The sequence below is a fragment of the Notolepis coatsorum genome (genome assembly GCF_963971535.1).
Source record: "Notolepis coatsorum genome assembly, chromosome: 3".
Classification (NCBI taxonomy): Eukaryota; Metazoa; Chordata; class Actinopteri; order Aulopiformes; family Paralepididae; genus Notolepis; species Notolepis coatsorum.
Window position 1 is genome coordinate 78,419,723 of NC_140167.1, and position 25,428 is coordinate 78,445,150.

Here is a 25,428-nt window from a genome sequence, read left to right on the forward strand (position 1 = left end):
AAAACATGATCACAAACCTCCCTACCTTAACACATTGGTTGCCAGCCGGATATGACGATGTATCGCTTGGATGCCAGCACGTTAATCAATGGGAGGACAAGCACATTTGCGAGCAATTAAACTATATCTTAAATTATGGCTATGTGTCTAATACACCCGTCGCTTATCAATGACTTGCTTGCAGTCAACATGTACGAAACGTATTGTTTTTTCATCAGTACATTTCCGTTTTATACAGTTTTGAATACGAGTATAGTTTGAGATTTCTAGTAATTCCAGAGAAATCCGCGATAATCGCCCTTTACTGGAATACACAAAACACGTTGTCATTTTCTGGCTGATTTATGAATAGTTTTCAAATAAATGCTAGATTATCGAGAGTATTTGTGTTCTTATGCACGATACAAAAGCGGGCTGAAAAATCATTTATTCGTGCCGCGCTCAGCGCCTAACGCCACACACACACGTTGTAAACGCTGTGAAAAACAACTCTGATTAACCCAAAACTGGTAACATAGATTCCTTACCTCAGATCAGATATTCTGCAAAAAGATGAATCCAATTCCTGATCGCCATTCCAAATATTGATCGCATTTATTGATCCAACGTTATAGTCCGAAACGCATAATCGAAAGCTGCTCCGAGCCTCGCCAGTGAATCTGGTAACAGACACTGCTTGCCAGAGATGGGAAAACCCTGGACCGGAGTTTTTCTCTGATGCACTTTTTCACTCATTCCAATCCAATGATGTGAAATAACGATTAAATAACGAGAAATCTCGTTATTGGCAACCAACGCATGGCGGCCAATAACGATAAATCTCGTTGGCAACCAATGTGTAACTGTTTTTAATTTACATTTTTAATCCATATCTTAAATCGCAAATGTATTTAATCTCTTTTCTAAGTGTTTTGAACTGCATTTGTGATCTTGACAGTATTGCAAATGAGAGCATCGATGTCCCTTTTTGAGAATAAAATAGGTTTCAATCAATCATCATCATCATCATTGATGGGGAAAACCAAGCTGTTTAGAAGCATTGAACCTTTCTGACCAATCTAAAACATTTCATGTCTGTCTGTCTGTCTGTCTGTCTGTCCGTCCGTCTGTCCATCCGTCTGTTTGTATACCTTGGATGAGATGATTCTGTTGTCGGTGAAGCGTTGTGGTATGTAGTGCTGAGGGAACCTGTTGGCCACATACACCGTCCTGGTGTCACTCTGGTGGGGAGGGTCTAAGCCCTGAGAGAGCGAGAGCGAGAGCGAGAGAGAGCGAGAGAGAGAGAGAGAACAACTATGAATCTGAACTCAAAGCTAAAGCAAGGATGGACTCAGCTTTTACAGAATGAGAAACAACTGTTCTCAACAACAATACACAATAATACTGTATATTATTCAACTCATCATGAGCAGAGCTTTCATTAGAGCCTAATATGAAGGCTCTGTGGCGATTTTTTTTAAATAATCCCTTTTGGAGCTCAACATTGGCAGCCATCTTGCATGATTTGAAGGTCAACAATAGGTCAAATCATTATATAAACACCAAATATGTATTCCTTGACCAAAATAAGCTCTCAAACCATGTATTGTGCATCATTGTAGGTCAAACCATTAAAAAGTTCATTTCCACGGCAGCCATTTTGGATTTTGGTCTCTCACAAATTTCCCCCGCCTTTTTAAAAAATACACCCCGGCTAAATTTGTTTATTAACCTGCCTAGATGACAAATCCATTGAGAAACGGACCTTCGCTCTCCGCGGTCACGGAAGTGCCACAGATGACCCAACTATAAGGCCAACCTTGGTGCACTCCGTCTTCACTCTGCACAGGAGTTCCTGTGCCTGCTCTACGTGGTCAGAGAGCAGGCTGATGTCGTCCGCGTAATCCATGTCTGTTAGGACTACGGTGGGGTGTTGTCTCGATCTCCTTGGAGTTAGTGTGAGACCAAGTTCCTGCTCCCGTCCATTGATGAGCACATAGTCGAGGACTATGACGAAGAGGAAGGGGGCAAGGGTGTCCCCTTGCATCAACCCAGCCAGGATGTCAAATTATTCACTGTTGCCATAACAAAACAACATAACAAGTGTGCATCCCTGTAAGGTTAGATAAATGGGGAGAAGGACAGCGAGAGAGCTGAAGAAGATAGCTAATTACTTGTGAATGAAGAGGAAGGACTCCGTTCTGGAGCCTCTGTGTGGTTACGTCATTGCTACGTTAGAGCTGCTCTACTGGTTAAAAGGTATAGTCAAAATCCTTACCGTAGCGTAAATTCATACTGGTGTACTTTCTATACCGTTTATACCGTCCACCCCTAACTCACACATACCAAAACACAGATAACACTCACACACACACACACACACACCAAAACACACAGACAACACTCACACACAGAGCCAACACTCACACACACACCAGCATTATGTCAAAAGAGACACTCTGTCTTCACTTTACTGAAACAGACTTGACAGCATCATGTCGAAAGAGACACTCTGTCTTCACTTTACTGAAAGACTGAGAGCAGCAGATGACTGGTCGCATTTTGCCCTTTCTTACTTAGACTTGCCATTGGGTTAGGTACTGAACTCTGTACTTTTAAGGGTACCAACCGAATTTCGTCGGTACTACCATCCCATGTACATTCCATTATCCAGAGGAGAACAGACCTCTAGTGAACTACATACACTATTATTACCCAGAGAAGAGCAGACCTCTAGTGAACTACAGACACTAGTATCACCCAGAGGAGAGCAGACCTCTAGTGAACTACAGACACTATTATCATTCAGAGGAGAGCAGACATCTAGTGAACTACAAATACTATTATCACTCAGAGGAGAGCAGACCTCTAGTGAACTACAGACACTATTATCACCCAGAGGAGAGCAGACCTCTAGTGAACCACAGACACTATTATCACCCAGAGGAGAGCAGACCTCTAGTGAACCACAGACACTATTATCACCCAGAGGAGACCAGACCTCTAGTGAACCACAGACACTATTATCACCCAGAGGAGAGCAGACCTCTAGTGAACCACAGACACTATTATCACCCAGAGGAGAGCAGACCTCTAGTGAACCACAGACACTATTATCACCCAGAGGAGAGCAGACCTCTAGTGAATTCAGGGCTCTACAGTGCGACCATTTCACTCGCATTTGCCCCTAAAAACAGATTTGTGTGAACCGGAAAAATTATTTAGGAGTACAGTGAGTACCGGTACTAGCTTTGCATAGTGGGTGTGTCAATGTGCAATTGTAATTTCATAATAGACACAGAGCAGTGCGGACCTTCAATTTCAGAAGCCATTGCAGCTTTTCCACTGCATAGTACAGTACCTACTCGACTCTACACGCTTTTGGTACCTGGTACTTTGTTCATTTTCCAGTGCAGTGTAGCTGGTCATTATAGCACGAACGCCATGACATCATCTTCAATGCGACACACACACACACATATCGAAGCTAGCTATGAAGCTATGAAACCAGTGCCTTATTAGCTAAAATACGCTAGCCGCAATGCTAATGGTTATAATGCACATAAGCTAACAAAATGTGCTATCTTTTTGTGAGACTAAACTCTTTGTTCTTGGTGGTAAATTGTGTTGCTGTTGGTTTTGTTTCATCATTAAATGAGGCAGAATACACAGTGAATGTATCCTTTTTTGTTTATTGCACTTTGTTCTTGCTGCAAACAAATAATGAATGCTGCTAATGTTTAGTAGCCACAAGGCTATTTAAAGATGGCGGGTTTGTGTTTGTGCAGGACGTCCCCTGTGTAGCGCAATGATAACATAGAGACGATTCTATCAGTGGTCTGTACGTCACTTTTTGGTATCGCTTCTACCCTCGTGGAACCTCGACAGAGCTGGTACAAAAGAAAGTACCAGCCAGGTACCATCTGTACATTTTGCCAATGGAAAACCGAAAAGGCAGAGTACAGTAGAGTAGAGTCGAGTAGGTACCATCCAGTGGAAAAGCGCCATATGTAGGGATGGGTACCGTTCACATTTGAACCGATATGGTACCGGTACCTGTGAATCGATACCGGTACCCAACGGTACCTTTTTTCTGTACTTTAGTCTCTAAAAATGTAATCTACCTACCTCAGTTGTAAAAAAATATATATATCCAAACTTCAAATAACCACATTTTTGACAGTTTTCGGCTTGCCATTGCCCCGACTGCTTTGTTGTTGAATCAAGTAAAATCCTAGGTAAGCGTATATTGTGCGTGTGAACGTTGACATGAAAAGAAAAAAGTTAAAAACATTAAAAAAAATAAAGAAGTGTAAAGAATTAAAAAAATAAATAAAATGTAAACGGTATCTCACGTGAATCGATACTCGGTAGTACAGACGTGTTTCGGTAAGTACCTTTAAAAAGTACCGAATTCGGTACCCATCCCTAGCCATATGACATCTAGCTATTCAGCCCTGCATTCGACAGCTATGTGACAATTCCTCTTGCGAGTCACGCTGTTTAACTAAGCTATCCCTGCGAACGCTCAGAGGCATCCAATAGTGAGGGAGGGGGGGCTGAGTCTCTCTCTCTCTCTGCTAACAATCCTGATTCCTGAACATATTTCATTCAAAAGGAAGATATTGATGGACATTAGCTATTAGGGATGTCCCGATCCGATCACGTGATCGGGATCGGCGTCGATCACGTGCTTTTCAGAGGATCGGGGATCGGGAAAAAATTATAATAAAAATCGGCAGTCAAAAAAAGAAACATTTTATTCAACAAACATGACCATGTCCACGTCTTAAACTCATACGGAGGCCTTAGTTTTGGTTTTAAATTACATATAATATATCATCATTAATGTATTTATTGTCACACAGAGCAGAATAATTGTCCACAACAAACACATTCCCCTTTAATTTACACCGTTGCAACAAACACATTGCCTTTAATTTAGACCGGCTACACGCTACACGCTCCACATCACAACAACAGTACAACACGTCGCTCCCGAAACACGGTTAATATCCACTGACTTGAGCAGCTAGACTTAATGTCAGAGGTTTGGAACTAGGCCTGCCACGATAACACATTTTGCTGGGCGATTAATTGCCCCCGAAAATATCGCGATAAGCGATATTATTGCAACCGGTTAGAGAATTTTTTTTTGAGACATTTATTTCCCAAAACTTTTATTTTGAAGCCCACCGCTCCGTCTTTTCCGGTGTTTTAGACTTTTATTTTGAAGCCCACCGACCGGACCGGAAGTATTGTTGTTATTATCCTAGCGGCACCTATGAGCGGCCAACTTGTCTCGTCCGGTTCTGTGTTTTTGAGCTAATGATAAAACAAATATTGAGATTGTTGGTGAACAACTAACTTTAGGTTAGTTTTAACGTTAGCTACTAACGTTAGATGCAGCTACTACAGGCAATCAACGATGAGGAGGAAGCGTCAAAGCAGTATATAATAGAATAGCTGTGGTGCGTAGGCACTGCAGCACGACTCGAAACTACCTACTACGCTATAATAAATGAATTCATGTTTAACTTGTCCCCGTGTCCAGTCCTTTGACTAGCCCCACCCGTTCATTGTAAACAATGATGCATGTAATTGTATTAACGTTATTCTGTGTTGTAGCTATGCTATACGTTGTATTTCGTTTGTTAGCTATTTAGCTAATGTTGTTAGCATTGAATGAGAATCAACACTCGATCTTTCATCTTTATTTAGCAGTCCAGTTTCTCCGGGCAGTAGCGAGTAACTACTTGGGTCTAAAAATAGCTAACGTTACACTATAAATAATGCTACTTGGTTAAAAGGAGCAACACCATTGAGAAATGTAGTTAAGCTATATGTGGCGTTGCTACTGCCCCACGGAGCTCCCGTGCTGTGCTCTGTAGTAAGGCCAGCGGCCCCCCACACGGACAGTGACTGACAAGGGGCACTGGTTCCGCCTCATTAAAACAAACGCGCAAATAGCAATTAATCGCGCCCGTCAAAATCATTGCATTAATTTTAATTATCGCGGCAATTAATCGATTTATTGCTTATCGCGGCAGGCCTATTTGGAACTAAGCATTTTAAAATAGAAAGTCAAGCCAGTTGCAATGTTTGCAAGGAGGACAGGCTGGAGGCGAAGTTTTCAGACTAACTTTTCACCTGGAGGATAACGTGACTGAGGATTATCGTCGGCGTTTCAGACCAGAATGGACCATTACGTAAGTCGAACACTGAATGTATACTAATGTGCAAACATATATTGAAACTTTTAATATTTCTCATATGAAGCAGAAGCACATTTCTCAGGGTGAATGTAATAACAAAAGCCTCCGCGCTCGCGCCCCGGACTATAGGCAACAGATGGGCTTGTCTCGCTCTGCCAGTTTCTGACAAAAATGCGTCAAAATTGATTACTAATGTGAAAGATCGGATCGGAAACGATCGGATCAATAGATATTTAAAATCACATGATCGGGATCGGATCGGAAGCAAAAAAAGGCGATCGGGACATCCCTATTAGCTATAGTATATAGCTCAGCAGCTGTAACCGAATCATTTTATTATTTTTGATTATTTACGCATCAACAGCATCAACATATTAATTTAATTAATTAATTAAAGAATTGTATAAAGAATTTTCCATGTTCTGTCATCTAATAATATAATCCATTACCTTTCCTATCGGTATCGAAGTCAAACTGTTGCTATTGTGACAACACTACAACATACAAAAGCAGCTGGACAACCGATATCCTTTGCGTATAGTAGGCATGGGCCAATGTGTGATTTCGGTGGTATGTGCTATTGCACAGATGTTTGTCCCTTAGTATGCACACGCACGCGGTTCCGTTAGCCGGTAATTACCGGTATTTGACCGTCAAAATCTGTTGAAGTCCGACATATTTAATCTCTCCGGTCATAATGTCCGGTGAAAATAATTCCCTCTAAACACAATTAGATTATTTGAATTGTATTAAAATAGGCTAAAATTAAATAGCCTATGCGATGAACGAAACAATCATTACATTTGTTTCATCGTTGCTTCACCAAGCAGCCGGTCTAATAATGACATCGCTGTTGTCAGCGCGAGCTGGCTGCTGCAAGATTTACATGAAGCATCCATCTGCAGACACACAGAACCCACCAACTTTGCCGGCAAGGTGCAGTACTCCAATTCAGCCATTGGCAATTCAGCTGTTGGGTGGGGGGCGCTGCTGAGCGGTCCCCAGACCGGACCTAAAAACACCGCTGCTCTGTGTGTCTGCAGATGGATGCTTCACGTAAATCTTGCAGCAGCCAGCTCGCGCTGACAACAGCGATGTCATTATTAGACCGGCTGCTTGGTGAAGCAACGATGAAACAAATGTAATGATTGTTTCGTTCATCGCATAGGCTATTTAATTTTAGCCTATTTTAATACAATTCAAATAATCGAATTGTGCTTAGAGGGAATTATTTTCACAGGACATTATGACCAGCACCAAGTCGTTGGGAGGTGGAGTCATCACGCAAACCCACGATAATGTTGCCGTCTCTCTCTGCCAAATTTCTCAGTTCTTCGCTTGATATAATGAATACAAATGTCCAATATAACGGAATTCGTTAGCTCATTGTTTTCTGCTTGAAATTATTATGTATCTGTCTACATTTATTTAGACTAACATTATTTAAATATTGAGTGCAACTGTGGTGGATTACGTAATTCGGTGAGTTGGAACTATCTATGGGTTGGCGCCGGGTCCCCACGGACATTTTAGTGTCACGGACCGCCAGCTCAGGCAATGTTATCAACGCGCTCCGCCAACGTTAGGAGGTGATGGCATGCAGTGGGAAAGCGGCAATAGTCCCGGTTGGAGTTAGTAAAACACAGTTGTATGTTAGCCTTCTTGGATGTTGAATAAACGCCTATCATTGTCTTTAAACACTCCGCCTCTCAGACTCCCATTTCCTCCTCTGCTAGCTAGTAGCTACGGCAACATTTCATTGACTGTATTAGCTAGCGGGCTATTATAGTTAAAACGTGCGTTGTGTTGTACAAACTGCTAATGCTATGGCAAGATGTGTGTAGGCCTATGTAATGTTAATGGCTATGTTTTTAAAGTCCCAATAGTATGCAACTGCAGAGCTGCAGAGCCGCAGAGCCAGCGGCGCTATCAGGTCCGGTCTGGGGACCGCTCAGCAGCGCCACCCACCCAATGGCTGAATTGCCAATGGCTGAATTGGAGTACTGCACTGTGCGGGCACAACTGTGAGCTCTGCGGCTCCGCAGCTGCACGCCTCTCGCTAATCCAGCACCAAGCTGCCGCACCGCCATTCTCATCAGCAAAACACAGGTTGTGAGGGAATCATTCTCACAGGACATTATGACCGGAGATATTTAAATATGTCGAACTTCAACAGAATATATATATAATTAGTAAACTGTCTGGGGCATTTTGTGCCCCCCTTAACTGATTTTCGAGGGCATTTTGTCCATTTTCACGGGCATTTTGCCCCAAGCCCGTGTTAATTTCAAACCCTGGTGGTGAGGTGCAATGAGGTGCATGAGATTCATCTGCAAATCTCCTTACCAATAAATATAAAGTGTGTTAGTGTCTAAAGTGGGTGCTACAGTGTACAGTGTGTTGTTTATTTAAAGTGAGTGTGTGCGTGTGGATGTGTGTGCTGTGGGTGTATTTGATGGTTTGTTATTGTTCATTGAGCATCCTGATGGCCTGGGGATAAAAGCTCCTTCTGAGTCTCTCTGTGCTTGCAATGAGACTCCGGTATCGCTTGCCTGACCGCAACAGTTCAAAGAGGCAGTTGTTTGGGTGGCTGGGGTCTTTGATTATTCTCTTAGCCTTACCCATGCAGCGCTTGTTGTAAGGCATAAAAGAAAATATTGTTTGGTTCCTGTTAGGGCTGGGCGATTAATCGATATTTCGATTAATTCGAATTAATGATTTAGGACGATTTTGAAAAATTTGCCCTAGCTCCTACATTTCTTTGTGTGCTCCTACATTTCTTTGTGTGCTCCTAAATGTTTTCATTTAGGAGCACATGTGCTCCTTGGGGGAAAAGTTAGCGTAGAGCCCTGGAACTACAGACATCTAGTGAACTACAGACACTATTATCATACAGAGGAGAACAGACCTCTAGTGAACTACAAACACTATTATCACCCAGAGGAGAGCAGACCTCTAGTGAACTACAGACACTATTATCACCCAGAGGAGAGCAGACCTCTAGTGAACTACAGACACTATTATCACTCAGAGGAGACCAGACCTCTAGTGAACTACAGACACAAGTCACACAGGTTCAACAAACCACTCCAGTAGGATATTAGATATAAATTAAGATGTGCTGACAGAACTAAGTGATCAAATCCACACTCAACCTGCAAACTATTCACATTCAGTTGAGACTAATGATTTAAAGCCTTCTAACTCAACACAGATTTGGTTTTGTTTCTTTAGCGATGATCAGTTTGTCTCATGACATCATTTACTAGGTCTGGGCAATTCATCGAGTTTCAATTTCAATAAGGATGTTGTCATCCCACGATCATGAAAACAAGATAATCAAGATAAAGCTATCAGTGTTTCCCATTAATTACCACATTGTAATTAGTCCCGCCAGTTTTATAATGAACGAAAATATATTTTTTTAATTAAAGTTTGCCAATAGGGATGTATCAGTAGTATTGGCAGTAGTAGTAGTAGCCGCAGGGGGGTCGCCAGATGATTTAAAAAAATATATATATATATCTTGCAGTCAGGCCACTGAACTTAGAAGCAGGCCAGGCCAGTGTTTCTAGATGCAGCAGCGCAATAGTTAGATAACCTAGGTGGGGAACAACCAGGAGATTACTGCAACTCACACAAGTTGGAGAACTATCTCTCTCTCTTGCTCTCACACACACACAAAGGGAGCCGCATGTGATTGGTGGAGGCGGGACCCTTACAAAAAACTGTTGTTGCTAATCATTGACACATGCTAGCCTGTAATAATCCCCCCCCAGAAAAATCTACTTTGCATTTCATATATTGCAAATATATACCATCACACACACTGGCATTTAAAGGGTTAGAATTATCAAATGAATATGTGGTGTTATGATCAGGGCTGAAGTTGAATAAAAGATTGTATTTTTTTTTTAGAGCTGGGCCGTTAACGGCGCTAACGTGCTGCGTTAACGCGAGACTATTATCGCGCGATAATATAATTGACACCGTTAATCTATTTCTCAAAGTTGGGTCTGGGACATTAGCTGATGTATACCTGGTCGAACTACTCTGTGTGTGTGTGGGGGGGGGGGGGGGGGGGGGGGGGGGGGGGGCGTGAACACGTCCGAGCGGGGCATGCGTGAAAATAATTACCATATCAAAACATCAATCCATCAGCTGCATGACAATGGAGGACGCTGTGAGCAGTGTGAAGCCGGGTTTGCTTCAGGGCTATTTCATTTACAAAAAGCTTCCCGATGGAAACCTCGACAAGACCAAGGTGATTTGCACTTTGTGCAAAGCTCAAATTACTTACTGTAGGAGTTCCACGAGTCTCAAATATCACCTAAGCAAAAAGCATCAAATTGATGTTAGCAAGGAAGGTGCCGCCGGGCCAAGCACTGCTGCACCGGGGAAAAGTGTTCGTCAAACTACAATGTTTGAGTGCAACCGAGGCAAGCCCATCATCAGCACAGCTTTATCAGCCAAGCTAACTAACCTCCTAGCCCAGTGGATTGCAATCAATTGCCGGCCTATCAGCGTGGTTGAAGATGATGGACTCGAGCTTCTTCTCCGGGCGGCAACAGGCGACCCGTGTTACAAACTACCTGCGAGGCGAACTATCATGAGGAGAATCCATGACCAACACGCCACAGAGAAAGTTGTGAAAGATGAGAAGTTGGCCGCGGCGGCGTGTGTAGCACTGACTGGGGACCATTGGACATCTGTCAGCAACGATAACTACCTACTACTGTACACTTCATCGATGCCAGCTGGGAACTTCACTCGTTCGCCTTGGGTACATGTCATTTAATTTATTTAATTTACCACGGTTAAGTTGGTTTCAGGCTGGATACCCAGCCATCCAACCATAGCATATAACCATCCAACTTGCTGAATATTCATTCCAACCTGAAACCAACCCACCGCGGCATGTAATATTAAATAAAATTTTAAACATCAGTTTGCACGTACCACACTTTACTGTACTGTTCTGTACTGGTAATATTATTTATTTGTGTTAATTTCTGAATAAAACATTAAATTAATATTAAACACAAGTGCATCTTATTGAACATTATTTTGATATTTCATTACCAATTATCATAGCAAAACAGCTTTTTCAAACAGTCTGTAATGCATTTTGGAAACGGGAGATGGGCTCATGGTGTAATGGGCCACCTGGCCTGAGAAACGTAAGGAGGAAAGAAAAAGTAAGGACTTACTTCTGGTCATTATTTGGGTAGAACACAGACCTTCAGCAGACTTTTTTTTTTTTGCCATTTTCTAGATTAATGCCAGGATTGCAGATAGATTAATCTAGATTAAAAAATTAATCTATGCCCACCTCTAATTTTCTTTCAATCTGACATTACAAAAAAACAGAAAATCCATCAAAATCAGTGTTGTTGCTAATCATACATATGCTAGCCTGTTTTTTAACAATAATTTGTGATGCCATCACAAACACTGGCATTTAAAGGGTACAAATAAAAAAAAATGCCTGCACCAGAATGCAGGAAATGAAGTCTTTGTAACAAAAAATGTCCTGGTGGGGGACCCCCAGACCCCCTGCTTAAAAAGTGGCCTGACTGGGGCTATATTTTGCACTATATTTCCTGACCTGAATGATTTCCCCAGTCCGGCCCTAGTTAAAAAAGCCTCCAATGCTTATTAGTGTGTGTGCGTTTGAACGTTTGCATGTTTCAACCATACATTTCCATTTATATATAATTTTAAGAAATTATAATCTTTTTTATTTTATTTTTTTTAACCTCCTACAATAGTGGGGGTCGCGGCTCTCTGACACCGTTATTTGGGGGTCATGGCCTGAAAATTTTGAGAACCCCGAGTCTAGTCGATTTTGTGTTTTGAGCACAAAGTTCATCATAGATCTAGCCTCTTTATTTTGCTCTCAAAGTGCACCAGATTGATGCATTTAACTTTAAAATGTACCATTTATTTTTACGGGGGAGCATGCCCCCGGACCCCCCTAGAGGGTCCGAGCCGAGGTTCACCCACCACAGTCTCACAAAATCCTGTGGGAAACACTGCCGATTATTGTGCCGCATGCTGTGTTGCTCTCATTTTGTCTTGTGTTGTAAATGCAGCGCACCCTTCCTTCACAGCGGTGTGCTCAGCCTCCCTCAACCCCAAACAGTAGTTTCAGCTCCTGTTGAGAGGGAGGAGGAGCCACGGTAGGGGTGGGCGATATGATGATATTAAATAAATATCGGGTACAGTTCATTAACGATACTTTTTAAATGTATTGTGGATATCGTGATGTTATGTTGTTGTCATTTCAGTTTCTAAGCCACCGCGGCTGAGATGAGACTTGCTTTAGCACAGCGCTTTCCTCTCTCGTCTCACAGAAAACATTTTCACACACACTCGCCCAACTTACGTCACGTACACACTACACACACACCCAGAGAGGCGGTAACTAAGTTAGCCGCTAACCCTGGAAACACTCACAGCGAAGTGGGGAAAGGGGGGGGGGGTATATTGTTGAGGCTTGACAACCGAGGTTCAAAGATAACTTCACATTTATTGGCTGTTAGTTTCTATATATCGCTTCATGGCAATCAGGCTCGTCCAGGTTCCAATTCCGTGTTGACTGTTGACTTCTGACTTCCTAGTGCAGGGGTGGCCAACCAGTCAGATAAGAGCCACAAAAAATACTGTGGTACCACAAAGAGCCACACCATATACCAGCGTTTCTCAACCTTTTTTTCAGTCACGGCACCCTTCATTTGTTTATAGGTCCCACCCTCTGGCCTCTGAAGTCGCTATGTCTTTTTTATTTGGGCCTCACAGGGTTAACCTCTTAAGGTGCTCCCATAGTCGAGCGGACCGTACACGGAGCGGACTCCGCGTCCGCGCCGCTGACTTGGTGTCACACAAAACGCTGCTCTGCGTTTTGGTTGACATCGACCTGCATTTAATTTGACGCCGATCTGCATTTACTCTGAACACTCGCTCCGTGCCAAGTGAGAGTAGGGCAGGATCATGATTAAATGGGTAGGATTGGTCCGGTAAAACGTTGGCAGGTAGATGACGCTAAATTTTGTTTTACTATCGCTAATCGTCATCCATTCCAATTCATATACATTTGGACCTTGAGATGTTTGAATGGCTTTTCTAAATGAAGTGTGTAAAACTGCCAGTTTTATTTCTAAATATTGGAAACGGAGATAACATACTCTTTATTTTGACACCGGATGACGACGACATGACAGAAGTTGAACAGCGTGGGAAACATTGTGTAAACTGGTGCGAGACATGTAGGAAATTGATCCGCGGAGGTCCGCTCGACTATGAAAGCTCAAAGTGTCCGTGCGGACCTCCGCGGAGGCCGCTCAGAGTACGGTCCGCTCGACCATGGGAGCACCTTTAAGCCTGAGCGGTCCGGTACTGGACCGCAAATGACATCACACCATAAGTCCATCTCTACAGAATGTATGAATTAATGTTGCATTGCGTTTTCTTTTCAAATGTAGCCAAGAGTAAAGACCCTAACCGTGTCAAAACAGCAGTCAAAGTGTATATTTTCAGCATTACGTTTGTTTGCCAATGATTTTAACTCTTATTAGTTAAATATAAGATTATAGAAATCTCAGGGCATTGAGTCGGAAACAGGCACATACTGTATTGACGGGAGGAAGTGGCGCAGCCAAAAGTGAGTGTAGTCTTTTGAAGGAAGAGACCCAGGGCTTTCGATGGGCTTTCGAATTCCGAAAAACGACACTACCCAGCTCACGCCAGCCCCTGTCAATCATCTGACTTCTGGATTTACTTTTTTATTTCTTTTATTTTTCAGGATTATCTCCCACAAACCTGAATGTTATTGCCATAAAAACAGAACACAGTTAGTTTCTCTACCTTTCTGTGAACGTCTAGCACAAAACAGCATTGCAATCTGATGAAGAATTGGGGAGAAATTTACATTATAAAAAAGTAACTGTACGTACAGTAGATTTCATTCACAGTTTGTGAATCACACCTGGTGATACTAAATCCAGATTTAACTCTGCCATTGGAAAGGGGAGATTTGGCCCGATCCATAGATGTGAGACTTGGCCATAATAAGGTCATTTATAGGCCTGATATCAAATTGCATGCGTCCGGATGGCAGAATTCAGTACTGTATCTACAAAACCTTCTGTTTAATCATCTTCCCTTTATTAATTTGCTTAGATTTTTCAGGTCTGGTAAATTTTAGCATGGAGTTATTCACAGTCAAAGATACAAAAAATATATATATAGAATTGATATTCTCCTTTGGTTCATTACAATTTACTCAAGCCTAGTAACAGACACAATATTTCTGACACTGGGAATACATTCCCTGAGATCCATAGATGTCCCTAGAATCAGATACCAAGAACATGAAAATGGACCATAAAAAAAAAAAATCTATAAATGTTTATTCTACGTTCTTATGGAATGAAGGACTTGCGAGCCACGGGTTGGCCACCCCTGTCCTAGTGTCACGTCCCTTCAACTACGGCAAACAAGACGCTCAAAACTCAAACCTAATACATCGCGGGGGGGGGGGGGGGGGTGGCTGTATCTCTTGCTCTCTCTCTCTCTTTTCCACTACCATGCAGTGGAAAAGCGGCATAAGAGAATACTTCATAATGTTTCATGCAATTAAAAAGTAAATATATATATTAAGGCTGTCAAGTTAACGCGGTATTAACACGTTAATGGACAATTCTATTAACGCCATTATTTTTTGTAACTCACGATTAACTTTTTAGAAAGAAAAACTTTCTTTCTTTTTTTCTTTTTCTTTTTTTACTAGACTTCACACTCATTGATTATTGAGAGTATTATTGATACTCTCATTGATACTATGTTTGTTTCTGACTCAAAGTGTGTGTGTGTGTGTGTGTATGTGTGTGTGTGTGTGTGTGATAGAGAGAGAGAGGGGGGGGGTGAGAGAGATGAGGAAGGGGCAAGAGAGAAAGAGAGCTGGGAGAGTGTGTGTGTGAGAGAGAGAGGGGGGGCTAGGGTGTGGATCCTCAGCCCTTGTGTGGGTGAATGTAACAAGTTCCTAATAGTCCCTATTATTTCATGCACACTTTATTCATTGTTTTAAATTATTATCTTCTTTTAAGTTATTTTGTGCATCATTCTGTTTTGAATTTGATGCAAATTTGCAATGCATGAGGGTCATCATTTTGTGTTAAATGGCTGCATAAAGGAAGCATTTGTTGACTCTCATGTTGATAAGAGTATTACTTGGAACTTGAAAAAAAAAATTATGCTTTGATCGTCACCAACGGAATACGTTATGGACTAGCGTTACACACATACGCTCGGATCGCAATGAAGGCATGCTTTGATCAATGCAAGATTGATATCATATAGGCATAGCCCTTACCTTAACTAGGATGTGCCCCAAAAAGAATATTCCAATTATCTGATCGCGAGTCCCAGTATTGGTGTCGATTGTGTCGCCAACATAATCCGCCATACATCATCCATCTGGAGCATTTGACACTCCTCAAGCCGATCAGGACAACCGCTCCCCTTGCCCGACATGGAAAAGTCCGCCCGGACCAATATAATCGACGCACAGCCCAAGACACAGAGTTTCAAAGGGTGCTCGATACCGCCGCCTGGTAGGATACGGCCGGTATTGCACTTTTGGGATCTCAGACTCATTCCCTATGATAACACCAGGCTCCCTGGATCGATAATGAATGGAAATATCGAATAAAAGAAAAAACTGCCAAAACCCGACTATACTCGGGTCTGGCGCTGAACGTTCAGCGAGTTAACCCGACTATCATCGGGTCTGGCGCGGAAAGTGTTAAGGAAATTTTTTTTGATTAATCGCGAGTTAACTATGGACAATCATGCGATTAATCAGATTAAATATTTTAATCGATTGACAGCACTAATATATATATATATATTTAGTACACATGATGCACACACACCTTTACAGTGTTATGTTTACCAGTAGGATGTAATAACATAGTAGCTGATGATACAAATTATTATTCTTTTCTCACAGTAGTCATATATGTGTGTGTGTATTTTTGGCTAAAGTGCATAGAAAACACAGTACTGTGCAAACGTCTTAGGCACCCAAGAGTTTTTATATAAATTGTCTTAGATGTTAATAAAAAAAATTCTGTATTAGTGTGTCAGTAGACTACTCTTAGACTACTCTCTTTTTTTAAACTTTTCATTTAATTATTTTTGAAAGCATCTTCATGGTTTAATGCAGACATGTTGCAGGGACTATTATAATCATCATATTGGCATGACTGTATCCATCAAAGGGTTAAATCAAGCATTTATAAGTGCTTTAGAGGAAATATTGCGATACATATCGTGTATCGTGATAGAGCCAAAACATATTGTGATATAATTTAGAGGCCATATCGCCCCGGCCCTAAGCCACGGCACGTTTCTCCAGTTATTTGGGTTATTTGCATTGTTTTTATTTTGTCAACTGTATGCACATTTTATGCCTAGGCTATGTATGTTCATTTTATGCTGTTTGATGTGGGGCACTTTGGGCTGCGGTCCATGTGTGAAAGGTGCTATATAGATAGTTATTATTATTATATTGTAAAAAAAACAAGTAATAAATCAAATAAAAAATGTATGCATTGAAATGTCTAAGTCTCGACGACATTGAAAATGAGGGTGACCTCAATTGTCCTTTTGGAGAATAAATAAAGGTTTGAATAACAATGAAATAACACGTCAGGTGAGGTTTGAAAGAAGAGGCAGGATCACACAGCTAGATAACTCTACAATAACAATGAAATAACACGTCAGTCGTCAGGTGTTCTAGGTCAGTGCCTCTCACACTCGCTGGTGTCTATCAAACAGTAGCCAGACACAGAGACAGATGGATGACAGATCTTCCCTTGCAACACTGAGTCCAAACGGAGCTTCTGTTTCAGTCAGAATGGAGCTCAGAGGCAGAACAGACCAGGCTGTTTCAGTCAGAATGGAGCTCAGAGGCAGAACAGTCCAGGCTGTTTCAGTCAGAATGGAGCTCAGAGGCAGAACAGTCCAGGTTGTTTCATTCAGAATGGAGCTCAGAGGCAGAACAGTCCAGGTTGTTTTAGTCAGAATGGAGCTCAGAGGCAGAACAGACCAGGCTGTTTCAGTCAGAATGGAGCTCAGAGGCAGAACAGACCAGGTTGTTTCAGTCAGAATGGAGCTCAGAGGCAGAACAGACCAGGCTGTTTCAGTCAGAATGGAGCTCAGAGGCAGAACAGACCAGGTTGTTTCAGTCAGAATGGAGCTCAGAGGCAGAACAGTCCAGGTTGTTTCAGTCAGAATGGAGCTCAGAGGCAGAACAGTCCAGGCTGTTTCAGTCAGAATGGAGCTCAGAGGCAGAACAGTCCAGGTTGTTTCAGTCAGAATGGAGGCAGACCAGGTTGTTTTATTAAAGGGGCACTTCACCAAAAAAACAATGCTGATTTATTTTGCACATAATCTCACACGCATCCAAAAACTCTCAGCAGTTTTGCACACATTCATTTAGTTTGACAGTTATTGAGAGTAAATGAGGTCACCAGTGACGGGGGACAATGAGTCCTTGTGTTGCGTTGATTACAGCACCACAAAATGATATACAGTAGATGGGGAAAGAATACCAATACCTTGTCTTATATGGACGGCTACCTTATCGTTTCATTGAGCTCATTTACTCTCAATAACGTCTCAAACTCAATGCATGTGAGCAGAAATGTGTGTGTGAGATTATGTGCAAAATAAATCAGCATTGTTTTTTGGTGAAGTAGCCCTTTAACTAGGGGTGGGACCATCGATCTAATTATCAATGGTCCAATAGGATCGATGCAACGTAAAAAGATCGGATCATATCGATAGTCTTATTTTGAATAATTGTTGCTTTTTATTCCTTTATGATGTGGAGCAAACAGAGAGTAAGAATTCCATCTGAATCTGAGAACTTGTTTAACTTCATGACGACATTACTAGTGGTTACATGACGTCACATGACATATATAAACACTGGTATCGGTGTAGTTACATGACGTCACAGGACATATAAACACTGGTATTGGTGTAGTTACATGACGTCACATGACATATATATAAACACTGGTATCGGTGTAGTTACATGACGTCACATGACATATATAAACACTGGTATTGGTGTAGTTACATGACGTCACATGACATATAAACACTGGTATTGGTGTAGTTACATGACGTCACATGACATATATAAACACTGGTATCGGTGTAGTTACATGACGTCACACACAGGACATATAAACACTGGTATTGGTGTAGTTACATGACGTCACATGACATATATATATATAAACACTGGTATCGGTGTAGTTACATGACGTCACATGACATATATAAACACTGGTATTGGTGTAGTTACATGACGTCACACATGACATATAAACACTGGTATCGGTGTAGTTACATGACGTCACATGACATATAAACACTGGTATTGGTGTAGTTACATGACGTCACAGGACATATAAACACTGGTATCGGTGTAGTTACATGACGTCACATGACATATATAAACACTGGTATTGGTGTAGTTACATGACGTCACAGGACATATAAACACTGGTATCGGTGTAGTTACATGACGTCACATGATATATATAAACACTGGTATTGGTGTAGTTACATGACGTCACAGGACATATATAAACACTGGTATTGGTGTAGTTACATGACGTCACAGGACATATATAAACACTGGTATCAGTGTAGTTACATGACGTCCCAGGACATATATAAACACTGGTATTGGTGTAGTTACATGACGTCACAGGACATATATAAACACTGGTATCAGTGTAGTTACATGACGTCACAGGACATATATAAACACTGGTATTGGTGTAGTTACATGACGTCACAGGACATATATAAACACTGGTATCAGTGTAGTTACATGACGTCCCAGGACATGCATAAACACTGGTATTGGTGTAGTTACATGACGTCACAGGACATATATAAACACTGGTATTGGTGTAGTTACATGACGTCACATGACATATATAAACACTGGTATTGGTGTAGTTACATGACGTCACATAACATATATAAACACTGGTATTGGTGTAGTTACATGACGTCACAGGACATATATAAACACTGGTATCAGTGTAGTTACATGACGTCACAGGACATATGTAACTAGACACATATAAACACTGGTATCGGTGTAGTTACATGACGTCACAGGACACATAAACACTTGTATCGGTGTAGTTACATGACGTCACAGGACACATATAAACACTTGTATCTGTGTAGTTACATGACGTCACAGGACACATAAACACTGGTATCGGTGTAGTTACATGACGTCACAGGACACATATAAACACTGGTATCGGTGTAGTTACATGACGTCACAGGACACATATAAACACTGGTATCGGTGTAGTTACATGACGTCACAGGACACATATAAACACTGGTATCGGTGTAGTTGTGGTCGGTTCAGTAGTTGGTGTGTTGTGGTGATTCACAGTAAAGTAAACAGCTAATGTTAGCTTCGTGTTAGCTACACATGCTAACTAACTAGGCAGAGCTAAAGCTAACTTTAGGAGCCGCTACAGAAACAGTGTTTTAATGTAAAACTACACAAAGCAGGTACTAGTTAACATACTGTATAACTAACAGCACAGTGTGTTTTTACCAGCTGTTGTCTGATCCAGCGGAGCATCCTGATCAGACCTCCTCCAGGAGTTGCAGGCTAAGCTACCAGCTGCTTAGAACATCCACACCAACCAGACCTGCTCTTCATCAGCGCACTTCAGTCCTGGTTCAGTCCTCCAGACCCGCTGCTCTCTCTCTCTCACACATCCCGTGGAAATGATCGATAATTCCCCCCGAAGGAAAGTGACATACAAGCGGCCACTGAGTCCCGTGCAGCTCCGCTACATCATCATCTCTCCACCGGACTCTCACTCCACCTGTTGTCAAGCAAGCAGCAGCAACCGCTGGGACTTCCCGTCGGCAGCTTTCAAAATAAAGGTCCCTTCATACAATTATTTTATTATTATTTTATTATTTTTAGATTACGTTACATTTACATTTATTAATTTAGCTGAGCGCTAAAGCGACTTACAAATGATGGTACAACTCTGGCAGCTAAGTAATATTGTTCGCCAAACAGTGTTGAACTTGAGTGCTGCAGTCTTGAGTACATAGACAGATTAGTATAGTAGGTACTAGGTAGTAATATAAGCAAGGAAGATTACTTTAGTAATCTACAGTAGTAGCATAGTGCATGCTAGTAAAAGACAGTACGAAGGTTAGCCTTTTTTCAGATATTGATTGAAGAAGTGTATTTTTTATAGTATAGTTGTTGTGAAGGATCAGATTAAACCGAATATATATATTTATTTATGGATATATGTTTAATAGTATTTGTATATCGTTTGATATCCCCTGTATATTCCTTGTACAATATGCACTGAATATCCCTTTAGTCTACTAACAGCCCATAATAGTTTCATTCTACCATTGGACGAGAACCTGGCGCCAGCAGCCATGCCCCTTGGTTCAAGTTCAATCGTGCCGACAAACATGTCGTTACAAGCCCGGTTCCGCGTAGGAATAAGTCTGGCGAAATACGAATGGTACTATTTGTTCACAGCGCATATATATATGGCGCAAGTAAAGTAGAACTTTCTTTTAGTCCATTAGTCCTTTACCCTCCAACCTAGTAACAGACGCGAAGCCTCACCCACGACGCACGTGTGGTGCAGTAAGGCCTACTTGGCCTCAGAATAGGCATTGAGACATCGTGTGGATTAATAGTTGAATTGTCATAGTTTGGCACTATACCGTCGAGTGGGACGTATTTCTATTAAGTTAATAATAGTCTATTATGTATGGTGCATCGTTCGGTTAGAGTTATAAAGTGAGCAGTACCCCCATCGTTCCTGACGTTATCTGGAGTCTTAACCAGGCTGGGCAGACCACGTGTGGTGCTTGCATCCGAGGAGCTCCGGGCCAGGACGAGTGGACCTGTACATTGGATTACTTTACCCGGACGACGGCGAGCCTTCCACGGCTTGGATTATCTACATGCTTTGGGTGCTTTGATTATTCCATGGATAACGGCCAACACTGCTGAGTGTTGGAACTACCCCCCCGAGAGGAGTCCAGGTGAGACGGCGCTCTACCCCGAGTGAGGTCGCCTCACGTCTCTTCGTTGTGGACCGGCAGCTACCGTCCACCAGAGGGCCCAGCTGTATTCATCTGCGGACCGAGGTTCTGTGGGCACCGTGTTCAGCACTCTGAATTCTCCCAAGAAATCGTCGGCCAGATGGGATACCGCCAGCGGCTCTCCTAACCCCCCCCTACTGTCTTACAACCAGCGGGACCCCCCCCCCCCCCCCCTTTAGTGTATCCAGCTATAATCATTTAAGTACCATCGCTATAGTTCCCTAAAGAACCAGGTTGTATACTTGCTCCCTGCGTAACCAGAGATTGGACATTCAATGTTGATTTACCTACGAATACTCATTTGCCTTACAAGTGCATTTCAAATCATAAATGTCATTAAGTGAACGTTGTATATACCCTTTGCTATATAAAATATTCGATTTATACATTTGTGTGGACTTCGTTTCATCAGGTGGGAAAGTGTTCATCATATCTATATCATGTACTGGATGGCCAGAAGTTAAAGTACAAGCGGTAGTGGTTTAATAATACCATACTTATCAATACAGTCAGGGAATTGTACCCCTCAGTTACAATTGGTCCTTCGAGCCGGATGGTAACTAGTGTAATATTAATATAGTGTTATTAATATTGAAATGGCCTATGATGAACACTCCACGAAACGGTCCTCCTAACGTAGAACGCCCGCAGCGCAGACGACAGCCACCTCAGTACTTAGAGGATTACGCTGTCAGTCAACTACCTAGCCTTCAACAAACGGTAAACGCGGTAAAAGTAGAAAGTAAAATTATGTCTGACCTTAACGACCAGGTTTCCCCGACCACAGAGGCCCTAGTGGGTTCTAATGTAACTGACCAAGCTCACGGTGGGGACCAGGAGGGAGCTGACATGCCTTTACCCCCCGCCAATACCGAAGAAGTAGTCCCCGACCAGCCCCGGGAGGAAGACAACCCTACAGAGAGAGAACTCTGCACGGAAGAAGAGGAGGAGAGCGCCGAGGAAATAGAGCTCCAGGACTCCCCAACGAGCGGCTCACCCAGGAGCGGCTCACCTCTACAACCGTCTTCCCCCAGCGAAGCGGAGAGGATGCTACAACAGGCGTTCCTCGTCAGCCTGACAGCCTCTACCGAACGCGATCGACTTCAGGGTGAACGCGATCGACTTCAGGGCGAACGCGATCGACTCCAAGCACAGATGCTTATCGAGCGCGAACAACTCCAAGCGCAGCAACGGAGCGAAGAAGAGCGCATACGCCTGGAGATGAGACGCCTTCAGACGGAAGAGAATATGGCAAGAGACCGGGCCGACGCCCAGCGCGCCGCTGCCGGTGCCCAAAGAGAAGCAGATCTCACCAAGCGCGAAGCCGAGCGCGACAAGTTACAAGCGCAGCTAATGGAGCAGCTGATCCTCAAGGCAACACCCTCTCCCTCCGCCAGGGGTTCAAGGAACTCGTCGAGACAACAGTCAAGGGCAGCGTCTCCTAACCGAGCAAGCGACCCTGAACTTGACCAACAGACCAAGCCTATACCCCCCGCAGACCCCCTTCCCAGACCGGTCCAAGCGAGACCCAGCTACAAGGAAGGAGCGGCATACACTGCGGAGAAGCTAAATAAACGACTACAGGATCTAGAGGACCTGATAGAAGAAGAAGAGGGAGAGGAGGAGAACCAAGCCCGACGACAGCACAGTACTCCACCGGACCAGGAGGTCCAGTACAGCCCAGGCTATACCCCCGCGGCGCTGCGCTACAGACCCCCGACTCTATTCACGGGTGAGCACGACGCACGACCAGCCCCGAGGAATAGCACCTGGACCAGCGGGCCATGGTACCCTGTCGGTACCAGCCCACAGAGAGGCGCAAGAGGAGACTCGCCTAGGAGGTCTCTCCCCCAACGCTCGCCGATGTATCAGCCATCCACGGCGTCATACATTGCCACGCCGACGTTTCCAGACTTCACCTATGAGAATCGAGCACAGTACACGGAGCTCCGGATGTGCTTAGAGACAATGATGGTGGATGTCGCTGATGAACGCCACAAGTATGCAATATTACTGAAGCACCTGAAAGTACCGCGAGCGCACAATATAGCGCTAGCCTATGCCACCTCTACGACCCCATACACCGCGGCTCTAGCAGCGCTGGACCAGAGATATGGACGTATATGGGATTACGTAATCCAAGAGATAAGGCATATTGATCGCCTACCCCCAGCAACAGACAATCGCTCATTAGACGACCTGTCAATCAAAGTGCAGTCCCTGGTAGGGATGCTGGGAGCGCAACGGGAAAAGGGCATGCACGAGCTATACGCCAACTCTAACGTCGAGAGGATTTTAGAGAAGCTGCCACCCGCAAGACAAGAGCGTTTTAGGCGGCAGAGAGACCACCGTGATCCTAACGGTCCCGAACCATCCCTCCTTGATCTAGCCGACTTCCTGGCGAGAGAAGTCAGCAGCTTACGACTGGATACGTTCGTGCGGAGCACGCCAAGCTCCAGAGAGGGACCCAGGAGAATAAACGATGGAAGAAGATCGGTGACTGTCATGCACCAATCAGAGTCAGTACCGAGCAGTAAGAGCCACAGTACCCCCTCGAGAAAAGAGAAGTGGAAGATGGTGTGCCCCTACTGTGAGAAAGAACACTGGCTGTCACAATGTGACCTGTTCACAAAGATGAATGCAGAAGAAGTGAGTCAATGGATAAAGTCCAACAGGCGCTGTTACCGATGTGCGCGCAGTCACATGGCAGCCGAATGCCGCCTAAAGAAAAGGTGCAGTCGGTGCGACGGAGCCCATCTAGATGTATTACACGACAGTAACAGAAGAAGGCCTGCACCTGCACCATCGAGCGGCACCAAGGCAAGTGTCATGTATATTGACCCCGCCAGCAGCAGCGGCGCCCAAGTGCTCTTAAAGGTAGTCCGTGTGACATTGAGCTACCAAGATAAAGTCATGGACACTTACGCCGTCCTTGATGACGGGTCAGAGAAGACCCTTCTGCTCGCGTCCGCTGCGGCCCAGCTGGGACTGCGGGGGAGCGAGAACCAAATGACGATTCGGACAATAAGAAGAGATTTAAAGACGATAAAGGGCGAGAATGTCTCCTTCACTATCGCAGCAAGCGGGCAGCCAGAGCGACGGTATAGGATTACAAATGCTTTCACCAGCCAAGAAATAGGACTATCGCAGTACACCTACCCCATCGCCAAGCTGATGGATAAATATGTGCACCTGCGTCAACTACCTATCCCGCTCATAGACGGCGCCACCCCGACCCTGCTGATAGGCTCCGACCATGCAGACCTCATCGTCCCGATTGACCGGGTCCATACAGGACCCCGAGGCTGTCCGGCAGCAGTCGAGACCCGCCTAGGGTGGACACTACAAGGCCCCCTCGCTAAATCTCTCAACCGAACAGCAGCCACTAGCTGCCTCCACTCCAGAACGACAGAAGAAGACACCACTCTCCTGCAGCATGTCGAGAGGCTATGGACACTAGAGACAATGCCCTTTAAGAACGAAAAGAAAGACATTCGTTCTAAAGAAGACATTTACGCCATCAACCTACTCGAGCAAGGGACAAAGAGAGTCACAGTCGGCGGAGTGATGAGATACGCAACTCCACTCCTGAGGCGAGAGGGAATGCCCACCTTTCACGCAAAGAAAGACGCCACGGAGCGGTATCTATTGAACACAGAGCGGCGCCTAGCCAAAGACCCCGCTCAAGAGAGTGTGTACCGCGCTGAGATTGAGAAGCTAATCACAGCGGGACACGTGACAAAGATTGACATTAAAGAGGCCGATCAGACGACCGAATCATGGTACGTGCCGCACCACAAGGTCCACCACAACGGCAAGGATCGCATTGTGTTTAACTGCAGCTACCAGATCGGATCCCAAAATCTGAATAAAGAGCTCTTGCCCGGCCCCACACTCGGCCCCTCTCTACTAGGCGTGCTACTACGCTTCCGCCAGGACAAGGTGGCTATCAGCGGGGATATCAAAGGGATGTTCCTGCAGGTGAGACTAGTGGAGGAGGACAAGCCCCTGCTGCGGTTCCTAT

General features: G+C 43.7%; 1 protein-coding gene across 1 annotated transcript in view; it reads right to left on the bottom strand.

Moving 5' to 3' along the window:
* The window catches only part of atp11b (ATPase phospholipid transporting 11B), a gene marked incomplete at its 3' end in the record, with an annotated part of 109,973 nt that extends 89,882 nt beyond the window's left edge, over positions 1–20,091 (bottom strand). The window contains exons 1-2 of the mRNA XM_084311257.1: positions 19,867–20,091; positions 1,131–1,241 (exon numbers count right to left, since the gene is read on the bottom strand). Coding sequence (XP_084167383.1) covers positions 1,131–1,241; positions 19,867–19,893 — 138 coding nt within the window. The remainder of the gene's footprint in view (positions 1–1,130; positions 1,242–19,866) is intronic.
* Positions 20,092–25,428: the final 5,337 nt, after the last annotated feature.